This window comes from Cygnus olor, chromosome 29, assembly GCF_009769625.2.
Source record: "Cygnus olor isolate bCygOlo1 chromosome 29, bCygOlo1.pri.v2, whole genome shotgun sequence".
Taxonomy (NCBI): Eukaryota; Metazoa; Chordata; class Aves; order Anseriformes; family Anatidae; genus Cygnus; species Cygnus olor.
The window spans coordinates 2,472,233-2,497,072 of record NC_049197.1 but is presented as its reverse complement, the minus strand read 5'-3'; the positions used below and the strand labels follow the sequence as shown (position 1 = coordinate 2,497,072).

The 24,840-nt window shown below is 69.8% G+C and overlaps 4 protein-coding genes across 17 annotated transcripts; 2 read left to right on the top strand and 2 right to left on the bottom strand.

Annotated features, from left to right (window-relative positions):
* Window positions 1-28: 28 nt before the first annotated feature.
* MCRS1 (microspherule protein 1) lies at window positions 29-3,241 on the bottom strand. Of its 4 annotated transcripts, none has more exons than XM_040539529.1 (14): window positions 3,085-3,241; window positions 2,591-2,720; window positions 2,348-2,486; window positions 2,113-2,271; window positions 1,916-2,025; window positions 1,703-1,811; window positions 1,453-1,591; window positions 1,270-1,345; window positions 1,142-1,170; window positions 890-982; window positions 695-777; window positions 526-613; window positions 321-448; window positions 29-241 (listed from the first exon to the last, which is right to left on the bottom strand). In XM_040539529.1, the coding sequence occupies exons 2-14, from the start codon at window positions 2,698-2,700 to the stop codon at window positions 155-157; spliced, it is 1,350 nt and encodes a 449-aa protein (XP_040395463.1). In that variant the 5' UTR covers window positions 2,701-2,720; window positions 3,085-3,241; the 3' UTR covers window positions 29-154. The 4 variants fall into 4 exon arrangements, with proteins under 4 accessions (XP_040395463.1, XP_040395464.1, XP_040395461.1 ...); XM_040539530.1 differs by having other exon boundaries at window positions 1,712-1,811; XM_040539527.1 differs by having other exon boundaries at window positions 1,916-2,271.
* A 475-nt stretch (window positions 3,242-3,716) lies between these two features.
* ITGA7 (integrin subunit alpha 7) lies at window positions 3,717-15,429 on the bottom strand. 11 transcript variants are annotated; one of them, XM_040539437.1, is made up of 27 exons: window positions 15,182-15,429; window positions 13,492-13,619; window positions 13,320-13,399; window positions 12,966-13,221; window positions 12,394-12,525; window positions 12,139-12,258; window positions 10,713-10,920; window positions 10,375-10,568; window positions 10,203-10,291; window positions 9,990-10,117; window positions 9,396-9,491; window positions 9,253-9,314; window positions 8,963-9,132; window positions 8,242-8,412; window positions 8,042-8,154; window positions 7,729-7,927; window positions 7,171-7,254; window positions 7,018-7,097; window positions 6,843-6,920; window positions 6,660-6,762; window positions 6,399-6,575; window positions 6,230-6,322; window positions 5,982-6,095; window positions 5,807-5,905; window positions 5,613-5,738; window positions 5,171-5,326; window positions 4,441-4,578 (listed from the first exon to the last, which is right to left on the bottom strand). In XM_040539437.1, exons 1-26 carry the CDS (start codon window positions 15,343-15,345, stop codon window positions 5,210-5,212), a joined length of 3,381 nt encoding a protein of 1,126 aa, XP_040395371.1. In that variant the 5' UTR covers window positions 15,346-15,429; the 3' UTR covers window positions 4,441-4,578; window positions 5,171-5,209. The 11 variants fall into 11 exon arrangements, with proteins under 11 accessions (XP_040395367.1, XP_040395362.1, XP_040395369.1 ...); XM_040539429.1 differs by lacking the exon at window positions 15,182-15,429 and adding an exon at window positions 13,804-14,435; XM_040539433.1 differs by lacking the exon at window positions 5,171-5,326 and having other exon boundaries at window positions 3,717-4,578.
* Window positions 15,430-19,516: 4,087 nt separating this feature from the next.
* BLOC1S1 (biogenesis of lysosomal organelles complex 1 subunit 1) lies at window positions 19,517-21,543 on the top strand. The gene is made up of 4 exons (XM_040539588.1): window positions 19,517-19,653; window positions 19,937-20,009; window positions 21,089-21,221; window positions 21,308-21,543. Exons 1-4 carry the CDS (start codon window positions 19,593-19,595, stop codon window positions 21,416-21,418), a joined length of 378 nt encoding a protein of 125 aa, XP_040395522.1. The 5' UTR covers window positions 19,517-19,592; the 3' UTR covers window positions 21,419-21,543.
* A 1,015-nt stretch (window positions 21,544-22,558) lies between these two features.
* RDH5 (retinol dehydrogenase 5) lies at window positions 22,559-24,831 on the top strand. The gene is made up of 4 exons (XM_040539555.1): window positions 22,559-22,896; window positions 23,730-23,988; window positions 24,077-24,240; window positions 24,398-24,831. The coding sequence occupies exons 1-4, from the start codon at window positions 22,584-22,586 to the stop codon at window positions 24,619-24,621; spliced, it is 960 nt and encodes a 319-aa protein (XP_040395489.1). The 5' UTR covers window positions 22,559-22,583; the 3' UTR covers window positions 24,622-24,831.
* Window positions 24,832-24,840: the final 9 nt, after the last annotated feature.

The window sequence follows — 24,840 nt, the reverse complement described above, 5'->3', positions numbered from 1 at the left end:
AGCGACAGCAAAACCAGAGCCCAGGAGCTCAGGGTTGGAGTAAAACACTTTATTTCCAGCAGCCTCCAACCCCACGGGAGAGTCCGGGGGGACTTCCCCATCGCCCTATGAGGGGCTGGGGGGGAGGGCCACACAGAGCAGCCCCCACCCCTCGTCACTGCTGGGCCAGCTTGGCCGCCTCCGCCTTGATGAGCGCGATCAGGTCCTGGTTGATGAGGAAGACGAAGCGGAGGCTGGCGATCTGCAGGGAGGAGGCAGGGGGTGAGTGGGACTGGACCCCTGAGCCCCCCCCCGGGCCCCCTGAGCTGACCCCAGCTCACCTCCACCACCGAGTTGTTGTTGAGCTTCCACTTGTTGCCGCCAAGCACGGGCCGCCCGTCGATGTAGATGGGGCGCCGGCCCTCATTGGCGATGAAGAAATCCCCGTTGTTCTTCAGTTTGATGACACCTGGAGGGGGGCAGCAGGGCCTGAGGGGGGAGGACAGCCAGAGACCCCCCCCTGAAACAGCCAAGCCCCGTTCCCACCTTGCTTGCGGGAGATCTTCCAGGCTGGACCCTCCAGCGCTAGGTCCACGTCGATCTGGTTGTCCCTGGTGGCTCTGCCCAGTGTGATCTGGGGAGAGGGGAGCATCAGGAGGCTAGGGGGGCTCCAGGGGGGCTCCGTCTGGGGGGGGGGGCTCAGCCCCGCACTCACCTCCCGGGAGCGCATGAGGTACCGCACCATCCGGCCCCGCAGCACGGCCAGCGTCTGGCTGTCGAAGTCTGGGGAGCTCATGCCTGCGGGGAGGAGGGCGAGATGGGGGGGGAGCAGATGGATGGCAGGACAGGCAGACAGACAGACGGACGGACAGACGGACGGACAGACAGACCAGCTGCTCCCAACTCTCACCCGTGATGCTGTCAACCAGCACCTGCCACTTGTGCAGCTCCTGCTCCAGCTGCCGGATCTCCCGCTTCTGGCGCCGGTCGGCCACGGTCAGCTCTGGGGAGAGAGGGAGAAGGGAGCTGGGGGTGGGGGGGGGCACCTGACCCCGACCAACCCCCCCAGATCCCTCCCTGTTGATTTGGGCCCCCCCAGGCCCCCCCTGCTGATTTGGACCACCCAGACCTGGCAGCATGGCCAGGAGCGGGCTGCACTCACCGTGCTCCAGCACTTCATCCCGTACATCCCTGCAGAAGAGAAGAGGCAGGATCAGACAGGCCCCCCCCCAGCACCCTTGCACACCCCCAGCACCCCACTCTGCCCCCCAGGGCCCCCCCAAACCTCACTTCAGCTTGCTGTCATCCAGCATGTCCTCAGCGTCTGAGAAGTTGAGCACTTGGTCCCCCTTGGGCAGCGGCTGTACTGGAAGGTGCAGGAAGGGAGGGAGTGAGGGGCGCAAAAGTAGAGGGGTTTTGGGGGGGGCGGCATGGGAGGGGACACACGCGGCACAGGGGGGATGTGGGGCTCACCGGTCTGGTCGTCCAGCAGGTAGTACTGCTTCATGAGCTGCCAGTGCAGCTGCAGGGCCTTGGCCGTCCGCGAGGGGTAGAAGACGTCGGGGTGCTTGTGGAGGAGCTCCTGGAAGGTGTCGAGCGTAGGCTGGCTGCTCTGCAGGGGGGACAAGGGACGTGTGGCACCAAGGACGCCTCTCTGGAGGAGGAGACACCAGCCTGGAGCCCCCCCAGCCCATATTAAACGCCCAGCCCTGCCGTCTCTTACCGATCCCACCTTGTTCAGCAGCTGCTCCTCGGCTTTGCTGAAGAGCACCTTGCTCTGGATGGCGGCGATGGCCTCGGGGTGCAGCTGCCGCATGGCCTGGCAAGCCAGCCTGCGGGGGGGGGGGGGGGCGGAGTGAGAGCCCCTGCGTCCCCCGCTGCCCCCCCCACCAGGGGTGGCACTGCCCCCCACCCCCAGGCCCGGCCCCGTGCTCACTTGGAGATGATGGGGTCGTAAAGCAGCGCGTACCAGCGCTCCTGGATCTCCCGCAGGTTGAAGCGGCAGCTGAACTTCACGCCCAAGTGCACCGAGGTGAGGTCGTTGGTCTGGGAAAGCCCCCAGGTGAGGGCACGGCTCCGCCGGGGGCTGCAGACCCCCCCCGCCAGGACCTCAGGGAGAGCCGGGGCCATTACCTGCAGCACAGCGTTGATGAGCAGAAGGTCATCGGCAGGTTTCCAGCGGCCCAGGTCCTTTGTCACCTGCAGGGGCTGCTTGCTCTTCTTCATCCGCTTGGCGAGGCCAGGGGTCGGGACGGGGCTGGGCGCAACGGGGGTGGACACGGACTTGGAGACCTGGGCGGGCAGCGAGGGGCGTTGGGGTCTCCCCGCGTGTCCCAGGCGCCCCACAACACCCCCGCTGCCTCCTCACCTTCTTCTTCTCGCTGGAAGAGGGCTCGCTGCCCGAGCAGCGCCCCGGCTCCACGCCGCCGGCGCCCTTGGCCCGGCTGGAGGACTTGGCCAGGCTGCTCTCTACCAGCTCATCGTCGAACTTCTTCCGCTTGATGAACCTGACGGGCAGGAGGCGGCTCTGGCCCCGCCGCCCCCTCCCCTGCCCGGGGCCGAGCCCGGCCCCGCACGCCCCCGGCCCCCCCCCCGACCCCCGGTACCGTACCGTGAGGAGCTGCGGCGCTTCGGGATGGCGCCCGAGGCCTGGGCCAAGCCCCGCTTCTGCCCCGCCAGCGACTCCTCGTCCTCGGAGCGGCTCGCCGCGCCCGACGCCATCAGGTCAGGGGACAGCACCTCTGGGGGGGGCAGGGGGCGACGGTCCGTGAATGTCCCCGGGGACCGGACCGGGGGGGGAACCGGGGAGGTCCCGGGGCGGGGGCTCGGACGGGCTCTGACCCGTTATGGGGACCGGGGGGGGGACACGGGAGGTCCGGGGGGAGGGGGGCGGGGGGGTCCTGGGAGGTCCCGGGGGGGGGATGCGGGGGGACCGGGGAGGTCCCGGGGGGCGACCGGAGGGGACTGGGGAGGTCCCGGGGGGGCGGACCGTAGGGGACCGGGGGATCCTGGGGAGGAGCCAGGCGGGGTCCCGGGGGGGTCTAGAGGGGATGAGGGGGGCGCGGGGGGACCCCCGTGGGGCCGCGCCCCCCGCCCCGCTCTCACCATCCCCGGGAGCGGCGGCGGCTCCGCGACGCCCTCGGCCTGGGCGCCTCCATGGACGGGCCGCTTCCGGGTGGCGGCGGAAGCAGTTCTGACGTCAGCCAAAAGGCAGCGCGTGTTGTTAGCCCGGCGCCATCTTGGGTCAGGGCGCCGCCATCTTGGTTGAGGGCAGGGCCGCGCCCTCCTTTTTCCGAAGCGCTGTAGTCGATGGGGCCAACCGGGGCCGGGGACAGGGCCGGGGACAGGGCCGGGCTCCCGGTGTCCCCACGAACAGGGCCACGGCAGCGCAGGCCCCCGTCCCGGCCATGGAAACCGCCGCACCCATCATGGCCGCTCCCATCATGGCCGCTCCCATCATGGCCGCTCCCAGGGACCGCCGCCACACCCATCATGGCGGCACCCACCAGGGCCGCTCCCCCGCCCCACCCATCATGGCCGCTCCCAGCGGCCGCGGCCGCCCCCATCATGGCGGCGCTGCCCCCTTCCGAAGCTCGGCCGCCCCCGGCGCTTCCCCGCTCCCTGCTGGGACCTGGGACCCCCGAACCCCGGCGGGGGGAGGGCTGGGGGGGGCGTGGGGCCCCGCCCGGGATCGGCCAAGGCGGGGGGGGCTCGAAGGGACGACACGGGGCGGGGTCGGGGGGGCTGCTCCTTTTATTGGGTTTCATTGAGCGACGCTCGGGGCTGAGCCGGCCCCGGGGGCAGGGTCGGCCTCGTAGGAGGGGGTCGCTGTAGGGTCGAGCCGTCCCCAAGGGGGCTGAGGTGTTCTGGGGACAAGCCAGCCCCCTGGGGACACGCCATCCCTTGGGGACACGCCATCCCTCTGGGGACACGCCATCCCTTCAGGACAAGCCGTCCCTCTGGAATAAGCCATGCCTTTGGGGACGCGCCACCCCTTCGGGGACACGTCAGCCCTTTGGGGACATGCCATCCCTTTGGGGATACGCCAGCCCCTTGGGGACACGCCAGCCCCTTGGGGACGAGCCATCCCTCTGGGGATAAGCCATCCCTTGGGGACAAGCCAGCCCCTCATAGGATGGGGCCATCCCTGTAGGGCCGAGCTGTCCCTACAGGGGACATCCATCCCTCTGGGGACAAGCCACAGCCTACAGCTGAGCCGTTCCCGGGGGCCTTGTCCCAGTGCAAGCAGTTCTGGGTGTGCCTGGCCGAGGCAGGCGTGCGCTGGCACACACGTGCGTGTCCCGACGCGTTGCCAAAGGCTCCTTCCCTGGGGCATAGCCAGCAGGGCTGGGGGCTCCGTGTCCCACTTCCCCCTGCGCCCGCTGGGGTCCTGCAGCACGGCCAGCAGCCCCAGGGCTACGCCGAGCTGGGGGTGACGTGCCCGTCGCTGGCCTCGCTCCAGTTCACAGCCCACTCCTTCCTCTGGATGGTGCCCATCTTCTCCTCGCGGAACTGCTGCCGCTCCTCCCGCGGGATCTTCACAGCGTGGTACTGCGGCACGGCCGGCGGAGCGTAGCGCGCCCGGCGGAAGAAGCCCAGCTGCAGGGAGCGGGGGTCAGCACCGGGGGCTGCGGGCAGCGCCTGGCCACGGCTCAGCCCCGCTGGGCGGCACAGGCAGCCAGACGGGATCGGGTCTGGCTCCACGTGCTCACAGCTCTGCGCTTGCCTGTCCCGCTGTGCTCCCCCCAGAAGTCAGCACGGGGGCATGCACGTTGCACCGGTGCTGCAAACCCTCGCATATCTGCGTGCCAGCACGGCACGGCCTGGCTCAGCACTGCAAACCCTGGCACGGCCATGCACCAGCAGCACCGCAGGCTCCTACCCTGCCACCCCGCCGCTGCAAACCCTCATCCAGCCACCCCCGATGCTGCAAACCCTCGCACACCCACACGCCAGCCCTGCAAATCCTCGCACACCTGTGCACCAGCACAGCAAACCCTGGCACACCCACACGCCAGCACTGCAAACCCTCGCACCATGCTACCCTGATGCTGCAAACCCTCTTCCACCCACCCCACTGCTTCAAACCCTCGCACAACTGCATGCAGACACCGCAAGCCCTCATCCCCCCTCCTGGGCACACTGCACGCCTTTGCACACCCGTGCAGGGGGGCTGCGCGCCCATGCGCACCCGTGCTGGCTGCTGCCGGCCCGGGGAGCCGGCCCCGCGTTACCGCTGGCCCTCCAGAGCCTGCTTGTCCGCCTCGGAGGGCTGCAGCCTCCGGCGGGCCCGGTAATAGTTAGCGGTGTAGCGGGAGGTTTGGCTGCTCCGCTTGAAGAAGCCGCACTGGGGAGGAAGTGAGAAGGTGAGGCTGGGCACGGCACGGCACGGCACGGCACTGGTCCAAAGGCATGGCGTGGCACGGCACGGCACGGCAGTGCCCTGACACCACGGCACCGCGTGGCATGGCACAGCATGGAGTAGCAGTGGCCCAGCAGCACAGTGTGGCACGACACAGTAGGGGTAGCGTAGCATGGCCAGGGTGGTACGGCATGGCATGGCACAGCCAGGGCACCCCGTATCACAGGGTGGGGACACATCCTGCCACAGGGACCCCGTCCCCCTCACTCACCTTCCAGAGGATGAAGACCAGCAGGGCCAGGACAAGAATGCCGGCCAGCACGGCCAGGAGGATGACCCACCAGGGCACGCCGCCAGCCACCGCCACCCCAGGGTCCAGGTAGATGGTGACAGGGATCTGGAGACAGCAGCGTGGGTCAGGGGGTGGCGGGGAGGGCGCCGGGTGCTGGGGGTGTGGGGTCAGACCTGCGTGGAGGCATCCTTCAGCACCAGGTTCTTGATGGAGGAGGTCACTGAGACGCTGGCACGCACGATCAGCTCCACCGAGGTGACGGCCAGGAACTCCTGCAGCGGGGGCATGGGACAGGGCTTGTCCTTGTCCCCATCCCTGTCCCTGTCCCCGTCCCCGTTCCCTTCTCACCTCCAGGAAGGTGCTGTTCCAGAGCCGCCCGCGGGCGGTGAGCACGGCAGCACGCTCAAAGCTGTGCAGCGGGCAGCGAAACGCCAGGCAGCGCGCGGTGCCCTGGGCACAGTCCTGGGGGACAAGGGGGTCACAGCGTGGCCACGCGCCCAGGAGCGGGCGCACCCCAGGACTGGGAGCACCCCAGAAACATGAGCACCCTAGGGATGGGAGCACCCCGATAGCAGGAGCACCCGAGCCCCGCTCACCAGTGTCACATTCCTTTTCCTTTCTGCGGGTGCTGGCACCCGCCAGGACCCCGCAGCGGGTGCTTCGGTGAGCTCAGTGTCCCCTGGTGGCTCCTGGGGGACAAGGACTGGCATGGAGAGGGGACAGCATCCCCCCTCCTCACCGTCCCACTCCCCCCCCCCACTGTACCAGGGCCAGCAGCAGCGGGTTGGCAGCAGGGCTGCAGGTTGCCCGCGGCCCCGGTGCGGCCGCCAGCTCCAGCTGCAGCGGGTACAGCAGCCACTTCCCATTGCTGATCTCATGGGGCCACTGCAGGGTGAGGAAGGCCGAGCCCAGCGTCTTCAGCGACTGGCCCCGGTTGGAGACCTGCGCGGGACGGTTTGGGGTTGGCTGCATGTGCTGGGGGGGCACGGCTGCGCACCCCCCCCCCCCCCAGCCCCCCAGACTCACCGTCACCTCAAAGCGCACGGCGCTGCCCACCTGGCTCTCCCGCCGCACCGCGCTCTCGCCCCGCACCACCCCGCCGAAGAAGAGCCGGGGCGGCACGGCCACGCTGCGGAGACACAGTGGTGGGGGTCAGGGGGACCCGGGGGCGGGGGGGGGGGGGGCAGCCCCCACCCCGCTGCCACTCACCCCGTCACGGAGAGAGGCAGCTCGATGACCACGCGCGCCCGAGCCACCACCGGCTCCAGCCCCGGCTGCTCGCTGATCCTGGGGAAAAGAAGGGGGGGGGGGGGGGGGGAGGGGAGCATCGCTCTGAGCCCCCCCCATGCCACCTGCAGAGCCCCCGCCACCCGCCCCGGCTCACGTGGACAGGGCCAGCTCCACTGCCAGGTCCGTGGTCTGGAGGGTGATGCCCAGGGTGCTGAGGATGAGGTAGAAACGCACCTGGGGGCACAGGGCGAGGGTTGGGGCTGGGGGTCCCGGGGAGGATGGGAGGGGCTCAAGGAGCTGCGCCCACCTGGGCTCCGCGTTTCATGGGGTTCCCCAGCTCGCACTCCACCTGCGAGCCGTTCTGGTTGGCGAGGCACACCACCGGCTTGTCCTGGGGGCAGAGAGCTGAGGACCTGCTGCGGGCACTCCCCATCCTGCACCCCCGGAACCAGCCCCATCCCAAACCCCAGAACCTCTGGGACCAGCCTCGTCCCAAACCCCAGCACCTTTGGGACCAGACCCGTCCCAAACCCCAGCATCCCTCAAGATCAGCCCCATCCCAAACCCCAGCACCTCTGGGACCAGCCCCATCCCAAACCCCAGCATCACCCCAGAACCAGCCCTGCCCCAAACCCCAGCACCCCCGGAACCAGCACCGTCCCAAACCCCATCACCTTTGGGACCAGCCTCTGCCCAAACCCCAGCCCCGCAAGATCCATCCCCCTACATCCATCCCCATCCCACCCCCTCAGCACCCTCAGGACCATCCCCATCCCTCTGCATCCCTGGGACCCCCAGATCTGTCCCCACTGCTCCACACCCCCAAAGCCCCCCTCCCTCACCCCCTACCCAGCCCCTGCCGCACCGAGGGTGCCCGGCCATCATAGGGGCGCACGGCGGAGTAGGGCAGCTCCTCAGGGAAGGTGGCGGTGAGCACGGCCTCGTGGGCATCGTCCCCGTCCCGCTGCGGCTCCGCGGGGTCCGAGGGCAGGTTGGTGACGTGGATCTCCAGGGCCACGTCCTTCTGGTCGCTCATGGCGAAGATGGCAGTGCCATCCTCACCCCTGGGGGGGGGGGGACACAGCCCCTGTGAGCCCCCGCTGGGCGTCCCCTCCACCCCGTGGGGTGAGGATGTGTTGGGGGGGGGGGGAATATGAACAGTGCCCAGCCCCACTCACCTGGGCAGGGGCACGAAATCGGCGTCCCCCAGGCGGGCGCAGAACTGGAAGTGCAGCTGCAGGTTGCTCTGGCAGATCTTGTCGTCCCCGCAGCCCTGCTTCAGAAAGTGCACCTGCGGGGGGGAGGGGGGGGCAAAAGGGTCGGGGACACCTCGAGGGAGGCAGCCCCCGAGCTGGCCCCGAGCGGGACGGCTCCTCACCTCGGTGCGCTGGCTGCTGGGCTGCTGGGGGCTGAGCACGGGGGACAGGGGTGGCAGGGCGGCCCCCCGGCTGTGTCGTGTGGCCCCCCGGCTGTGCCGTGCTGCCCCGGCCCCCTGGATGCCGTAGGCGAGGGTGACGGCGATGGGGCGCAGCTTGTCACGGATGCTGTCCTGGGGACAGCAAGAGCAAGGGTGAGGGTAAGGGGGGGGGCATGGGACAGGGACAGGGATGGGACAGGGACGAGGATAGGGACAGGGATGGCACGGGGATGGGGATGGGGATGGGGATGGGGATGGGGATGGGCCGGGGACAGAGATGAGGATGGGGACAGGGATGGGAAAAGGATAAGGATGGGATGGGGATGGCACAGGCATGGGAATGGGGACAGGGATGGGATGGAGATGGCACAGGGATGGAACATGGATGGGGACAGGGATGGGGAAGAGGCCAGGGATGGGACAGAAATGCCACAGGGATGAGGACAGGGATGGGGAAGGGACAAGGATGGGGACAGGAATGGATAGGGATGGAGACGGGTCTGGGAATGGGACGGATTTGGAGACAAGGATGGGGACAGGGACAAGGACAGGGTCAGGATCGGGATGAGGACAGGGACAGGATGGGGACAGGGACGGGGTGGGGACAGGGATGGGGACGGGGACAGGGACAGGGATGGGGACAGGGATGGGGACAGGGACAGGGACAGGGACAGGGAGCCACCTGGAGCTGGAAGGTGGCTTTGACACAGGCGCGGGCGCGCTGCCGGGGCAGCTCCACTGTATCCGAGAACTGGTGCTCAGGGTCCGAGGGACGGCGGCCGAGGAAGGTGACGCGGGGGGCATGGCCCAGCCGCCGCCGGTCCGTGTCGGCGTCGAACACGTATTCCAGCACTGGGGGCAGAGGGACGGGGCCATGCCAGGGTCCCCCCAGCCCCACAGGGGTCCCGTCCCCTCTGTGGGGGACATGCAGCCCCCCAGCACCCCCCAGCCCCTCTGCCCGTGCCCACTCACCGAGGCGGGGGCTGTAGCTGGCTGGGCTGGCTGTGTAGCTGAAGCAGGCTCGGACATCCACACTACAGGGGCACGGGGCAGAGGTGGAGTGAGACGGGGCGGCCCCGACACCCCCCTCATCCCCCCAGCCACGTGGCACCCACCAGACGCCCTCCTGGTGCTGGCAGTTGCTCTGCTCCAGGTCGATGTTGGGGGGAACCAGGGAGATGTTCCTGGAGACGTGGACCACAGGGCGAGCCCTGCGGGGGGGGAGCACGGAGCACGGTGGTGCCGGGCTGGGCCCCACTGGGGGCACCCACATCATGCACAGCCCCTGCATGGGACCCCCCAGCTGTGCCAAGGGACAGGGGGACCCTGGGTCAGGGGGATGGGGGGACCAGGGGATGGGGAATGCTTAGGGACAGGGGACGCTTGGGGTTAGGGGATGCACAGGAATGGGGGACGCTTGGGGTTACGGGGTGCTTGGGATCAGGGGATGCTTGGGGTTAGGGGATGCTTGGGGTTAGGGGATGTGCACGGATGGGGGATGCTCAGGGTTAGGGAATGCACAGGGATGGAGGATGCTCAGGGTTACGGGGTGCTTGGGGTTACGGGATGATCGGGATCAGGAGATGCTTGGGGACAGGGGATGCTTGGGATCAGGGGATGCTTGGGATCAGGGGATGCTTGGGATCAAGGAATGCTTGGGGATTAGGGTGCCCTGTTTGGGGCCAGGGGTGCCTGTGGCAGGCACTCACCTGTACAGCACCACGGTGTCAGAGAGGGAGCCGACGAGCAGGTCGGGGTAGAGGTTCCCATCCACATCCAGCCCCCCTGAGAGCGCGTACCCAAAGGCCGTCACCCCCACACCCTCCCCGTCCAGGACCTGGGGACAAGGACAGCTGTGACACTGGGAACCAGCAGCAGGAGGCAACGGGGAACTTCCGCCCCCCCCGACCCCCATCCTTCACCTGCGCCGGCTTCGCCACGATGCCCAGGTTGCTGCCGTGGTAGATGTAGACCTTGCCAGCGCCATCAAAGGGGGCTCCCACAGCCAGATCTGTGGGGGGAGAGGCGGTGAGTGGGGGGGGGGTGGGACGCAGCAGCACCCGGGGATCCCCAAGCCCCCCCAGCACCCCTCACCCTCGAAGCCGTCCTGGTTGAGGTCCCCAGCAGCGCCCAGGGCGATGCCGAACATGGAGCCGCGGGTGCCGTTGAGGCGCAGGGGGGCGGCGGCGTCCCAGTGCCCCGCCGGGTTGATGTAGACGTAGGCGGCCCCCCCGATCTCCTCCTTGCGCTCAAAGAAGTGGGGGGCCCCCACCACCAGGTCCATCCAGCTGCGGGCACGGCGGCCGCGTCACACCCCCCCCCCGCCCTGGGGCCACCCCACAGGGTGGCACCGCGGGTCCCCGGCACCGTGGGCACCGTGGGTACCGTGGGTACCCCCACCCTGTGCCCTCCCCCCCCCCCCCCGGCCTCACCCGTCGCTGTTGAGGTCCAGCACAGCCAGGGCATAGCCGAAGGCGGAGGTGAGCTGCTCGCCCCGCAGCACGGCCTCGGGCACCAGGCGCTGGGCGCTGTCGCGGCGCAGGATGAGCACAGCGCCCGTGTGGTTGGCGCGGGGCGCACCGCTCACGAAGCTCAGCTCCTGCCGCCGCGTCAGGCCCGTGCCCGAGTCCACCGAGAAACCTGCGGGTGGGTTCAGGGTTTTGGGTTTTTTTTTTTTTTGGGGGGTGGGGGGGGGGTGATTTGTACCCGGCCCCCATCACCATGCCCCACCCGGTGCCCTCTGTCCGTCCGTCCGTCCGTCTCTCTCTCTCTGCTCAGCTCCCTGCCTGGCTGGGGGCCCTGGTGCTTTGGGGTGGGGGGCATGGGGATGGGGTGAGGGGGGTCCTGCTCGGCTCGTGCCTCAGTTTCCCTGCTCTGTGCTCGATATAGTCTGTACTTGGGGGGGGGGGGGATGGCAGAGGTGGGGGGGTCCTGGGTCCTCTTCCAGCTCTGGGGGAAAGCGGGGGGGGGGTGAGGACCAGCCCCCTCCCTTCCCTGCATGGCCAGAAGGGAAGATTTTGGGGCCAGAAGGGAAGATTTTGGGGACAGAGCAGCAAGACCTGGAGCGCCCAGATCTCCCTCCCCAGCAGATGCAGAGCCCCCAGGGGCTTGGGGACTGCCCACCCCCAACCCCATGCAGCAGTGGCAGCACCCGACCCCCCCCCCCCCCCCAGCAGCACAGCCCAGCCTGTGCCCAGCCCCCCCAGCCCTGCCACAGCCCTCCCAGCCCCCAGGCACCCAGCAGGATGCAGCCCCCATGCACCCCCCCCCCCCCCCCCCCCATGCACCCGCCCCCATGCAGAAACATCACTGGAGGGAAAAGCACAGGGACTTGGGGTGCAGGGGGGGGCACGCCAGGCTCAGCACTCAGGTGGGACCCCTGGAATCCCCCCCCCCCCCGCCCAGTGTCTGCCCCCCCCCAAGCCTGGCGGTGCCCCCACCACAACCCTGGCACAGCGACAGGACACACGGCCACAGTCAGGGCACGGGGACAGGGGGAGCCGGGGCGGGGGGGGGGGGGGCACAGGCACCACACGGACCCAAAACGGTCCCGGGGGCATGGGGGCGGCACAGGGCAGGGCACAGCCACGCATGTGTAGGGTTGGGTGTGCAAGGGGCTGTGTGTGCACACCTGGGTGTGCAGAGGGGGGTGCACTGGAGGGGGGGGGGCGTGCAAAGCGAGCTGGGCGCGTGCACACGTGTGTGTCTGTGTGTGTGCATGTGTGTGTGTGCTGGGGGCCCGGAGGCTGCAGCAGCTCCGCTCTCCTCTGCTCTGCACAGACATGGAGGGGGGGGGACACCGACACGACACGGCTCCAGGGGGTGGCACACGGGGACGCGGCGACGCCGCGTACGAACCCAAGTAGCTATTCTGGGGCACGTCGCCGGCCGCGCCGGGCACCTTCTCGTTGGGGTCTGGGCTTTTGTACACCAGCTGGTCGGGGTCTGAGCTATCAACGTTTGTCACAAACAACAAACCTGCGCCCGGCGGGCCGAGAGAGAAAGAGAGGGGGGGGGGGGGTCAGGGAGGGCGCCAGGTTTGGGGCAGGCTGGAGCCGGGCGGGGGGGTCCGGGGGGCTCCCCATGCCGCGCCAGGCTCCGCCGTGCCCGTACCCAAGTAGCTGTTGGCGGGCACGGGGATGAGCGAGGGGTCCTGGTCCTTCTCGCCCCCCGCTTCGTAGGGGCCGTCGTCGTAGCGCAGCGGGTCGAGGGAGCTCTGGTTAAGCAGCTCCACGCGCAGGTTCCCTGCCAAACCGAGGAGGGGTCAGAGGGGCTGGGGGACCCTCCCGGGGGGACCCTCCCGGGGACCGTCCTGCTGCACGGGGACAAAAGGGGCGCCGGAGATGTTGGCTGTCCCGCGGAGCTGTGAGCGTGGGAGGGGTCTTGCCCTCGCCGGGCATCCCACAGCACGGACACGCAGCCGTGCACCCACAGCCGTGCGCATGCACACGGCCCCCACGACTCACCCAGCACCCACACGTGCACACGCTTACACGCGTGCACCCCACACACACATGCACACACACACGCGTGCACACACACCCCACCGTGGTGCTCCCACCCGCAGCACGCACACACTCACCGGCACGTGTGCGCAAACCCAAGCACACGTGGACACGCACCCCGCTCACACCCACTGCTGCGCTTGCACCCACTCGTGCCCCTGGGCGCCTGCCCACGCTCACCCTTCCAGTTGTAGGTGCCGGGGGCCCCGAAGAGGATGTAGTGCTGGTCGGGGCTGAAGGCGGCGGCCAGGCCCTGCTGGCAGAAGCCGAAGCGGTCGTGGCCCTGCGGCCGCCCCTCGCAGAACTTCCACTCGCCGCCGTCCAGCTCGTCGCGCACCCGCAGGTCCTGGCTCAGCACGAAGCAGCGCCCGATCACGTCCCGCGTCTCCAGGGGCTGCCGCACCCGGTTCCGCGCCTCGTACAGGTGGGCGCAGGTCTGCGAGCGGGGGCGGCGTCAGGAGGCTGCGGGGCACCCCCGCCACCTCCCCGCTCCCTGCCAGTGTCCCCCCTGACCCCCCCTCGCCGGGTGCTCACCACGATCTTGCCGCCGGCGCCCTGGCTCTTCACACTCACCCCCAGCCACTGGTTCTCTTTGCTCTCTCTCTGCAGGTCCACTTGGGGGGGGGGGCGGGGGAACAGCATCAGCGCTGCCATCCCCATCCCCTCCATCCCCTCTGCCCCCTGCGGGGGGGGCCGAGCACCTCACCTCCCTCGTCGATGGGCACCCGCCAGCAGTCGGAGAGCTCGGGGGTCAGCGGGCAGGCGAAGAGCCCCCCGGTGCGGTTGGCAGCTTGGCTGGGCAGCGCCGGCGCCAGGGGGGCCCCCACCAGCAGCCTGCGGGGACGGGGAGCCCCCCGGTCAGGGCACGCGCGTGTGGATGTGTGTGCCCCCCCTCCCCCCCCACCAGCACTGCTGGCTTTGCACGCACGCTGCCAGCTTTGCACGCTCGCCCCCCCCACACCCCCCTCGCCACGGCCCCCTGCCCGCCGCCCCCGTGCAGCTGTCCCCGCGCTCCCACCCCGATTTCACGGCTGTGGGCACCGCGTGTGCCCAGCTCGGTGCCAGCGCGGCCGAGCAGCCACGGCCCCAGCACGGCTCTTCCCAGGCCTCAGAGCGCCCCGGCCCCCCCTGGCCCCATCCCCCTGAGCTCCCCCCAGCCCCCCCATGTCCCGTGGGGAGGGGTCTCAGCCCCGTCCCGCTGTGCCCTGAGGAGCGCGGAGGTGGCGGCTCCCCTGTGGCCGTGGGGCACCCCCTGGCCTGTCCCCGGGGGACGATGGCCTCAAGACACAAAGGAGCCCCAGGAGGGGACGGAGAGGCAGAGCTGGTAAAAATAAACTGGAATTCACTCAAAATAACTCGGCAGCAACATGCCCAAAAAAGGAGGGAGCCAGGAGCAGGCACGGGCGCGTCCCCCCACACTGGGCAGTGCCCGGGGTGCCCGGGCCAAGGCTCCAAGTAAGGAGCTCGGGGCTGAGGCTGCCCCCGGAGATGCTGGGGCTGGGGGGACTGGAGGGGACGAGCAGGGGGACACTGGTGCTGGTCCCACGACTGGTGCTGTGCCCGTGCTGTGCCCAGTGCCTGGTGCCATGCCTGGTGCCATGCCCAGTGCCCGGTGCCATGCCCCGTGCCATGCATGGTGCCATGCCCGTGCTGTGCCCGGTGCCATGCCCGGTTCCCAGTGCCGGTGCCCCGTGCCCGGTTCCCGGTGCCGTGCCCAGTTCCCGGGGCCTGCCCAGTGCCCAGTGCCACGCTCGATTCCCAGTGCCAGTGCTGTGCCCAGCTCCTGGTGCTGTGCCCAGCACCCAGTGCTGGTGCCATGCCCGGTTCCCGGTGCCGTGCCTGGTTCCCGGTGCCGCGGAGCACAGCACGATGCCAGCAGCTCCACAAGCACCTGCCGGGAGCTCCAGCACCGGGCAGGGAGCGCCAAGGGCCCGGCAGCGCCAGGAATGTCGAGAGGGCGGCAGCGGGGGCCGGGCGGCTCCCACCGGCACCACCGCGCTGGCGCCACCGGCCCCGACCGGGGGCGCACTGGGCACGGGGTGGGGGGGCTGCGGGACCCCCGGGGCTCCCCCCGCTCGGCTCCTCGCCTTCGTGTCCCCCCGCTCCGTTGCAGCTGGGTCCCCCCCCCGGGGCCGGCGGCTCCCCTGGCACGCGGGTGGGCGTCCGGCGGCTGGGCACCGAGCGGGGCGTGGGGGCGGCGGGGCCGGGGCCGGGGCTGGAGGGGGGGGGGGGGGGGTCCGGCGGCCGAACGCGCGTGTCCCCCCTACCCCCCCAGCACCCCGGGGCTCCCCCCCAGCACCCCGCTTCCCGCTGAATGACCCCGGGGCCGCCGGAGGCGGGGATGGGGAGGGGGCCGGGGGGGTCCCCGCGGCGCAGCCCCCCCCCCAGGCGCTCACCAGCTGGCCGGCTCGGGGCTGAGCTGCCGGTGCAGGGCCACCGAGAAGCCGAAGAGGCTGCCCTTGGCGCCGTCCTTCAGCAGCGTGCTGCCCGCGTCCAGGTTGAAGGCGGCGCTGCCCAGCAGCGGCAGGCACAGCCAGGGCAGCCAGCGCGGCCCCGCCATGGCGCCCCGCTCCCCCGCCGCTCCCCGCCGCTCCCCGCCGCTCCCCGCCGGCCGCTCCCCGCCGCTCCGGTCCGCCCCCCGCCCCTGCGGGCCCGGCTGGCGGCCAGCGCGGCCCCCGCCCCGCGGCGAGTGACAGGCGGGGGGACGGCGGGGCTGGGACACGGCACGGGGACGCGGCTGTGGCACTGCGCGGTGACAGCGCACGGGGACGCGCCGCGGGGATGCCGCACCGGGATGCTGCGCGGGGACGGTGCAACGGGACGCACCGTGGGGACACCGCACAGTCACACTGCTTGGGGACACACCGCGGGGACACTGCACGGGGACAGTGCATGGGGACACACCGCGGGGACACTGCTTGGGGACACACCACGGGGACACTGCACGGGGACAGTGCATGGGGACACACCGCGGGGACACTGCTTGGGGACACACCACAGTGACACTGCACGGGGACATGGCTGTGACACTGCACAGTGACAGCGCACGGGGACACACCATGGGGATGCTGCACGGGGACGGTGCAACGGGACACACCGCGGTGACACTGCACGGGGACACTGCACGGGGACACTGCACGGGGACACTGCACGGGGACACGCTGCCGTGACACTGCGTGGGGACGCTGCAGCGGACACAGAGTGGTGACACACCGTGGTGACACTGCACAGAGACGCACGGCGATGACACACCACGGTGACACAGAGCGGTGACACCGCACAGGGACGGCTCACCGGGACGCTGCACCGGGACGCACCACGGTGACGCTGCACCGGGACACGGCACCGGCACACGCCGTACCCGGCCCGGCGCTGCCCAGCGTGCTGCGACGCATCGCGTCCTGTGCCCGTGCCCCCGGACACACGCGGGGTGCTGGCACCCCCATTGCACAGCACCCCCAATTGCAGTGCTCAGCACCCCCATCGCAGTGCACAGCACCCCCACTGCACCGCAGTGCACCCCGAGTTGCCCTACACGGCACCCCACAGCGCACAGCACCCCAAGTTGCAGTGCCCCCCCCCCACACTTTGCACCCCCCCCCCCCTTTGCACCCCACATCACAGCACACCCTGTTACACCACACCACAGCACCCCCCCACACACTTTGCACCCCCCCCCCCCGTGTCTCCCCAAGCGCTGTGGGACGTTTGCCACCACGCACCAGGCTCATGCCCCGCCCCCCCCCCGCCACCCCAGCACCACCGCCCCCCCCCCAGCACCCACCATGGGGCACCCCTGGGTGGGGTCAACCCCCCCCCCCCAGCAGGACTGGGACCCACACTGGGGTGGGGGGAGCGGGCAGGGGGTGCGCAGCGGGGCCAGGCCCCCCGGGAGCGAGCAGCCCCGCGCCCCCGCAGTGGCCTGGGGGGGGGGGGCAGTCATATTTTCCAGCCCGGGGGCTATTTTTAACCACCGCCGCTCCCCCCAGGCCCGCAGAGATGGCTGGGAGTTGGCCGAGCCGCTCGGCCCTGCGGGAGCTGCGCTGACCTCTTCCTCCTCCTCCTCCTCCTCGCCGCTGGCCTGGGGGTGAGGTGGGGGAACGAGCCCCCCCCCCCAACACCTGGCTGCCATCCAGCCCCCCACTCCCCTCCCCCCGAGCCTCCAAATCCCTTCCCGCTGGCCTGGCCACCGTGGGAAAGAGGCGCTCACTTCCCGGGGGGGGGGGGGGGTGGCAGAGAATGGGAAAGGGAACGGGAACGGGAATGGGAATGGGAACGGGAACGGGGCTGCTCTGTGCCAGCGCCCCCCTGGCCCCCTGCCCACCCCCGGCCACCGCTGGAGGAAAGGAGGAAGAAGAGGAGGAGGAGGAGGAAGGAGGAGGAGGAGGAGGAGGAAGAAACCCCCAGGGTCCCTTTTCTGCCCCCCCCCCCCCCCCCCAGCCAGGCTCCCTCAGCCCCCCCCAGGCTCCCAAACAGACCCCTACAGCACCCCCAGCCCCTAGGGGTCCCTGTAGCCCCCCCCTCAGCCAGACCCCTATGGCCACTGCGGGCCCCCCAGGCCCCCACCTGGGAACCCACAGCCCCCGCCCCAGGCCCCTGTGGGTCCCCACAGCCCACCCCCCAGGTCCCGGTGCCCCACCTCAATCCCTATAGGTTCCTCGGGCCCCTATAGCCCCCCCATTCCCCAGACCCTAAAGGCTCCTCAGGCCCCTATAGCGCCCTCTAGGGTCCTATGCCCCTCCACACCCCTATAGCGCTCCTTGGGCCCCTATAGCACCCCCTGGGCCCCTGAAGAGCCCAATCAGACCCCTATAGCGCTCCTTGGGCCCCTATAGCCCTCCTTGGACCCCTACAGCGCCCAGTCAGACCCCTGTAGTGCTCTTTGGTCCCTGTAGTGGCCCATCAGCCCCCTATAGTGCTCCTTGGCCTCTATAGCGCCCCATCAGCCCCCTACAGCGCTCCTTGGGCACCTATAGCACCCAGCCACACCCCTATAGCACTCCTTGGGCCCCTATAGCGCCCCATCATCTCCCTATAGCACCCCCTCGGTCTCTATAGGGCCCAATCAGGCCCCTATAGGGTCCCCATAGGACCCTCTAGGGTCCCATGCCCCCTCCACACCCCTATAGCGCTCCTTGGAACTTAGAGCACCCCCGGGCCCCTACAGTGCCCCATTAGACCCCTATAGCGCTCCTTGGGCCCCTATAGCGCCCCTCCCCTGGCCCCTATAGCGCTCCTTGGGTCCCTATAGCACCCCATCAGCTCCCTATAGCACCCCCTGGGCCCCTATAGTGCTCCTTGACCCTTATAGGGCCCCTTCAGTCCCCTATAGCGCTTCTTGGGCCCCTATAGCATCCCCTTGGCCCCTATAGTAGCCCATCATCTCCCTATAGTGCTCCTTGGCCTCTATAGGGCCGATTCAGGCCTCTATAGCGCCCTCTAGGGTCCTATGCCCCCTCCACACCCCTATAGCACTCCTTGGGTCCCTATAGCACCCCCTGGGCCCCTGAAGAGCCCAATCAGACCCCTTACAGTGCTCCTTGGCCCCTATAACGCACCATCAGCCCCCTACAGCGCTCCTTAGCCCCCTATAGCACCCAGCCACACTCCTACAGCGCTCCTTGGGCCCCCATGGCGCCCTATCAGCTCCCTATAGCATACGCCCTCAGCCTCTATAGGGCCGAATCAGGTCCCTATAGCGCCCTCTAGGGTCCTATGCCCCCTCCACACCCCTATAGCGCTCCTTGGGACCCTAGAGCACCCCCTGGGCCCCTACAGAACCCCATTAGACCCCTATAGCGTTCCTTGGGCCCCTATAGCGACTGGCCCCCCCGGGCCCTATAGCACTCCTTGGGCCCCTGTAACACCCTATCAGCTCCCTATAGCGACCCCCCCCCCCGGCCCCTATAGTGCTCCTTGGCCCCTATAGGGCCCCTTCAGCCCCCTATAGCGCTCCTTGGGCCCCTATAGCACCTCCTGGGCCCCTACAGCGCCTAATCAGACCCTTATAGTGCTCCTTGGCCCATATAGTGCCCCCCCTCCAGCCCCTATAGAGCTCCTTGCACCCCTCTAGCACCCCATCAGCTCCCTGTAGCACCCCCTGGGCCCCTACAGCACCCAGTCAGACCCCTATAGTGCTCCTTGGGACCCTATAGCACCCCCCCCCGGCCCCTATAGCGCTCCTTAGGCCCCTCTAGCACCCCATCAGCTCCCTATAGCACCCCTGGGCCCCTATACCGCCCCCCCCAGGCCCTGTAGTGCTCCTTGGCCCCCATAGGGCCCCTTCAGCCCCCTGTAGCGCTCCTTGGCCCCTATAGGTACCCTCCACACTCCTATAGCACTCCTTGGGACCCTAGAGCACCCCCTGGGCCCCTACACTGCCCCGTTAGACCCCTATAGTACTCCGTGGCCCCTATAGCGCGCCCCCCCCCCAGGCCCGTATAGCACTCCTTGGGCCTTACAGCACCCCATCAGCTCCCTATAGTACCCCCTGGGCCCCTACAGAGCCCAACCAGCCCCCTGTAGCGCTCCTTGGGCCCCTAGAGCACCCCCTGGGCCCCTATAACGCCCAATCAGACCCCTACAGCTCTCCTTGGGCCCCTATAGGGCCCCTATAGCGCCCCACCAGCTCCCTGTAGCACCCCGTCGGCCCCTATAGGGCCCCCTATAGGGCCCCCACCAGCCCCCTATAGCGCCCCCCCCGAGGCCCCCGCCACCCCCCCAGCTCCTCCCCGTCCCCATCAAGCCCCGCGGCGGGGCGGGGCGGCGGTGACGCCATGACGCAGGGCGACGCACAGCGGGGCCGCCATGCTGTCCCGGCTGCTGCGGGAGCACCAGGCGCGGCAGGGCGAGCGGCGCGAGCTGCAGGGTGAGCGCTGCCATGGCGACCGCCGCGCCCCGCCCCCGCGTCGCGCGCCCATTGGCCGGCGGCGCCGGCAGCCGCGCCGCCCCATTGGCCCGCGGCGCCGCCAATCGCAGAGGGGGGGGCCGCGGCGGTGTCCGGGTGGGGTCGGGTTGGGGGGGTGGGGGGTGGGGGGTGGAGGGAACCGGTGCGTGATGTCACGGCCCGCGCGGGCGTGACGTCAGGCGGCGCGGCGCTGACGTCACGGCGCTGACGTCACGGCGCGCGCGCTGACGGCTGCGTCCCGCAGAGCGGCGCCGCAGGGAGGCGATCGCCGCCGCCACGCGCCTGACCGAGGCCCTGGTGGATCACCTGAACGTGGGGTGAGCGCGGGGACTCCCCGGGAACCCCCCCCCCGGGACCCCTCCTCCCTCGGGACCCCCCCCCCCCGTTCCCCTCTGACACCGGCCACACTTTGGGAGCCTCACCCCAAACCTGGGAATAGTCCCCCCCATCCCCCCCCCCCAATAATCTCCCCATCACCCCCCAATAACGCCCCCATCGCCCCCCGTTACCCTCCCATCATGCCGTCACCCCCCCATTAACCCTCATCACCCCCCCCTTTAACCTCCATCAACCCCCCTGTTATCCGTTAACCTCCATCACCTCTTCCGTCACCTCCCCCTTGACCCCCATTAACCCCCATCACCCTCCATTAACCCCCATAACCTCCCCTTGACCCCCATTACCCCGTATCACCCATCGTTCCCCCATTAATCCCCGTCACCCCCCATTAACCCCCATCACCTCCCCCATCACCCCCCATCACCCCCCCATTGACCCCCATATCACACATCACTCCCCCATCGCCCCACCACCACCCCCGTTAACCCCCATTACCCCCCCATCACCCCCTAATCACCCATGACCCCCCCACCCCCCTTGACCCCCATTACCCCCATATCACCCATCACCCCCCCATTAACCCCCACCACCCCCCCGTTAACCCCCATCACCCCCCATCAACCTCCAATCTCCCATCACCGCTTGTTGACCCCCACTAAGCCCCCATCACCCCCCACTGACCCCCATTACCCTCATGTCACCCATTAACCCCCATAACCCCCCCATCATCCCCAAATCACCCATCACCCCCCGCCATCCCCCCGCTGACCCCCATTACCCCCATATCACCCCTCACCCCCCCATTAACCCCCATCACCCCCCGTTGACCCCCATATCCCCCCTCACCCTCCCACTGACCCCCCGACTCCCCCTTTGACCCCCATTACCTCCATATCACCCCCCACTCCCCCTTTGACCCCCACTAACCCCATATCACCCGTCACCCCCCCCATTAACCCCACCCACCCCTCACACGCCCCCTAATCCCCCATCGCCCCCCCCGTTGACCCCCGTCACCCCTCACCCACCCCAAATTCCCCTCCCCGCACCCCCCCAGGGTGGCCCAGGCCTACGTCAACCAGCGCAAGCTGGACCAGGAGGTGAAGACGCTGCAGGCGCAGGCGGCGCAGTTCGCCAAGCAGACGGGGCAGTGGATCACCATGGTGGAGAACTTCAACCAGGCCCTCAAGGTGGGCGCGGGACACCCCCCCAGACTCCCCCCCCCATCACCAGCAGCACCCTGACACCCCCTCGTTGCCCCCCCCCCCCCCTCCAGGAGATCGGCGACGTGGAGAACTGGGCGCGCAGCATCGAGCTGGACATGCGCACCATCGCCACGGCGCTGGAGTACGTCTACAAGGGGCAGCTGCAGCCCGCCTGCTCCTGAGCGCCCCCCCCGGGGGGGTGCCCCCCCCCCCGTCACCCCCCCCCGCACACAGAATAAAGCCGCGGCGAGGGGCGGCGCGGCCCTGGCTGCCCCCCCTAAGCCCCCTCATCCTCTTTAATGCTAAACCCGGCTCTGAGGCCCCTTTTTCTCTGGACAAAGGCGCCTTCGGGGCGCTAATCCCCGGGGACTGGGGGGGGGTGGCAGCGGGTCCTGTGTCCGTCCCCCCCCCCCCCCCCCAACCCCTCCAGGCCCCAATGGGGCCCCCAGGCGCCAGCTTTGGCCCCAGGCCCCAGGGGAGGAGCGGATGCAGCCACCCCCTCCCCAGCTCAGACCAGCTCTGTTGCTGCTGCCACCACTGTGCCTGGAGCCCGCTGCCCCCAAAGGTAGGTGCCCCCCCCCGTGCCCCCCCCCATGGGGCAGCTCAGCCCCTGTCTGCCCCCCCAGGTCCCCCTGCTGGGGACCCAGGGTGGACGCTGGCTGCTCCCCCGTCCCCATAGGGCACTTTGGGGAGGGGGGGGCAGTGTGGCACCCCCAGAGCCTGAGGCTGAGCCTGGACCCCCCCATCCCAGCCCCATGGAGAGTATTTGGTGGGGGGGGGGGGCACAGTGTGGCACCCCCAGAGCCCCCACAAATAGGGCTGGGGGGGGGCACAGCCCTATAGGGCTTCTATATGGGGGGGGTACAGGACACAGACAGGGCATGAGGGCCCCCCCCCCCCCCGTGTGGGGTGGGAGCAGGGGGGGAACGCGGGGGTGTCCCTGCTCTGGGTTGGGGCTGAGTTGGGGTGGGGGGGAGCAGCTGGGAATCCCCCCCCCCAGATCACGGCCAAGTGCTGACCCCTTGCACCTAGCTAATCCCCGTCACGCCATGGCCTCTGGGGGGGGTGGGGGCACTTACAGCCCAGGTGGGGGGCAGCAGGGCAGGGACCCCCCCAGTGCGTGCCCCAGGGCACTGGGCTGTGGGGCGGGGACCGAGACCAGATCCTCAGCACCCCCCCTCTTGCAATTTGGGGGGGGCTCTGACCCCGTGGCGTGGGGCAGGGCACCAAGGGGGGGGGGGGGCAGGGGGCACAGCGTTGGGAGCCTGGGCTCGGCCCCAGGGGCGCAGGGATTGACCTGGGGGGGGGGACCCCCGGTCCCCACAGGCCCACCCCCCCCCCCGCACCATGTGGCCGTACCTCTTGCTGGCGGTGCTGGCCTGGGCGCTGGGCTGGCTGGTGCGGGACCGGCGGCGGCTGCCATGCGTGCAGGACAAGCACGTCTTCATCACCGGCTGCGACAGCGGCTTCGGCAACCTGCTGGCGCGGCGGCTGGCCCGGCGCGGCTACCGCGTGCTGGCCGCCTGCCTGACCCCCCAGGGGGCCGAGGGGCTGCAGCGGGGCTGCGCCGGGCACCTCCGCACCACCCTGCTGGACGTCACCCGCTCCGACAGCGTCCGCCGCGCTGCCGAGTGGGTGCGGGAGGAGGTGGGCGAGAAAGGTGAGGCTGGGGGGGGAGGGGGGGCTTGGGGGGGGGGGTGTTGTGGGGGGGGGAGAGCTGGTAAGGTGTTATAGGGGAGGATAAGGGGGTCCTGAGGGGGTGTTATATGGCAGGCTGGTGGGGGGGGTCCTGGAGGCATGTAATGGGGCAGGGAGAGCTGCCGAGGTGTTATAGGGGAGGATAAGGGGGTCCTGGTGGGGTGTTATGGGGCAGGGAGAGCTGGTAAGGTGTCGTAGGGGAGGATGGGGGAGTATTGGGGGGGTGTTGTGGGGCAGGGAGAGCTGCCAAGGTGTTATAGGGGAGGATAAGGGGGTCCTGGGGGGGTGTTATGGGGGCAGGGAGAGCTGCCAAGGTATTTTAGGGGAGGATAGGGGGGTCCTTGGGGAGTGTTACGGGGGTCCTTGGGGAGTGTTATGGGGCAGGGAGAGCTGGTAAGGTGTTGTAGGGGAGGATAGGAGAGTACTGGGGGGGGTTATGGGGCAGGGAGAGCTGGTAAGGTGTTATAGGGTAGGCTTGGGGGTCCTGGAGGGATGTTATGGGGCAGGCCGGGGGAGGCTGGAGGGGTGCTATGGGGCAGGAAAGGATTGCAGCAGGGGACCTGAGATGGAGCATTTGTGGGCAGCGGGGCAGAACGCAGCCTCCTTCCCCCGGGGTGCCCTAAAGAAGGATTGGGGAGTTTCTGGGGAGGGGACGGGGGGCAAGGGTGGGGCTGTGAAGCACATGGGGAGCTGCTCTAGGGGCTGGGGTCCCTGCAGAGCTGCCGTGGGGTGAGGCTGGGGACCCCACTAGAGGCACCCCAATCCCCCCCCTCTCTCCCCCCCCCCCCCCCCAAGGGCTCTTCGGGCTGGTGAACAACGCAGGGGTGGCCAACCCCATCGGCCCCACGGAGTGGATGCGGATCGAGGACTACCGGCAGGTGATGGCCGTCAACACCTTCGGGGCCATCGAGGTGACGCTGGCGCTGCTGCCGCTGCTGAAGCGGGCGCGGGGCCGCGTGGTGAACACCTCCAGCGTGCTCGGCCGCCTCTCCGCCAACGGCGGCGGCTACTGCCTCTCCAAGTACTGCATCGAGGCCTTCTCCGACAGCCTGCGGTGGGTCCCCCGCCCGCGTCCCGTCCCCCCCCCATCTCCATCCCCAGCCCCGTCCCCGTCCCCTGACGGACGGACGCATCGCCCGCAGGCGCGACATGCGGCACTTCGGGGTGAAGGTGAGCATCGTGGAGCCCGGCTTCTTCAGGACAGCCGTCACCGACCTGGGGGGCATCGAGGCGGCCCTGCGGCGGCTCTGGGAACGCCTGGGCCCGGAGACGCAGCTCAGCTACGGCGAGGATTTCTTCCACAAGTGTGAGCTGGGGGGGGGGGGGGGGGCGCAGGCACGGGGGTCACCTCCATGCACCAGGGCACAGAGGACCTGGGGGGGCACCGGGGTGCACGGGACCCGGGGGACACCGGGGCATGTGCCTGGGGCTGACCCTAACCCCCCCCCCCATCCGCCCCCTAGATCTGAAGGTGCAGCGGCTCATCATGAACGTCATCTGCGACGCGGACCTGGGCAAGGTGACTGCCTGCATGGAGCACGCCCTGGGCGCCCGGCACCCGCGCACCCGCTACAGCGCGGGCTGGGACGCCAAGCTGCTCTGGCTGCCTGCCTCCTACCTGCCCGCCTGCGTCGTCGACTTGGCCCTGGCCCTCATCCTGCCCAAGCCGGCGCACTGCCACTGCTAGGTGCCCCCCCCCCACCCCGTCCCCCCGCCAGTGCCCCCCACCCCTGTGCTGCCAATAAACCTCTCGCCGTGGCACAGCGCCTTCCCGGCCACATCGGGCATCCCAGTGCCTCCCCCAGTTCCCTCCTGGCACCCTTATGGTGTCCTACAGCACCCTTATGAGGCCGCTGCTGGGGAGGGCACCACCTGGAGGCTCCCCAGGGTTAATGCCCCCCCCCCC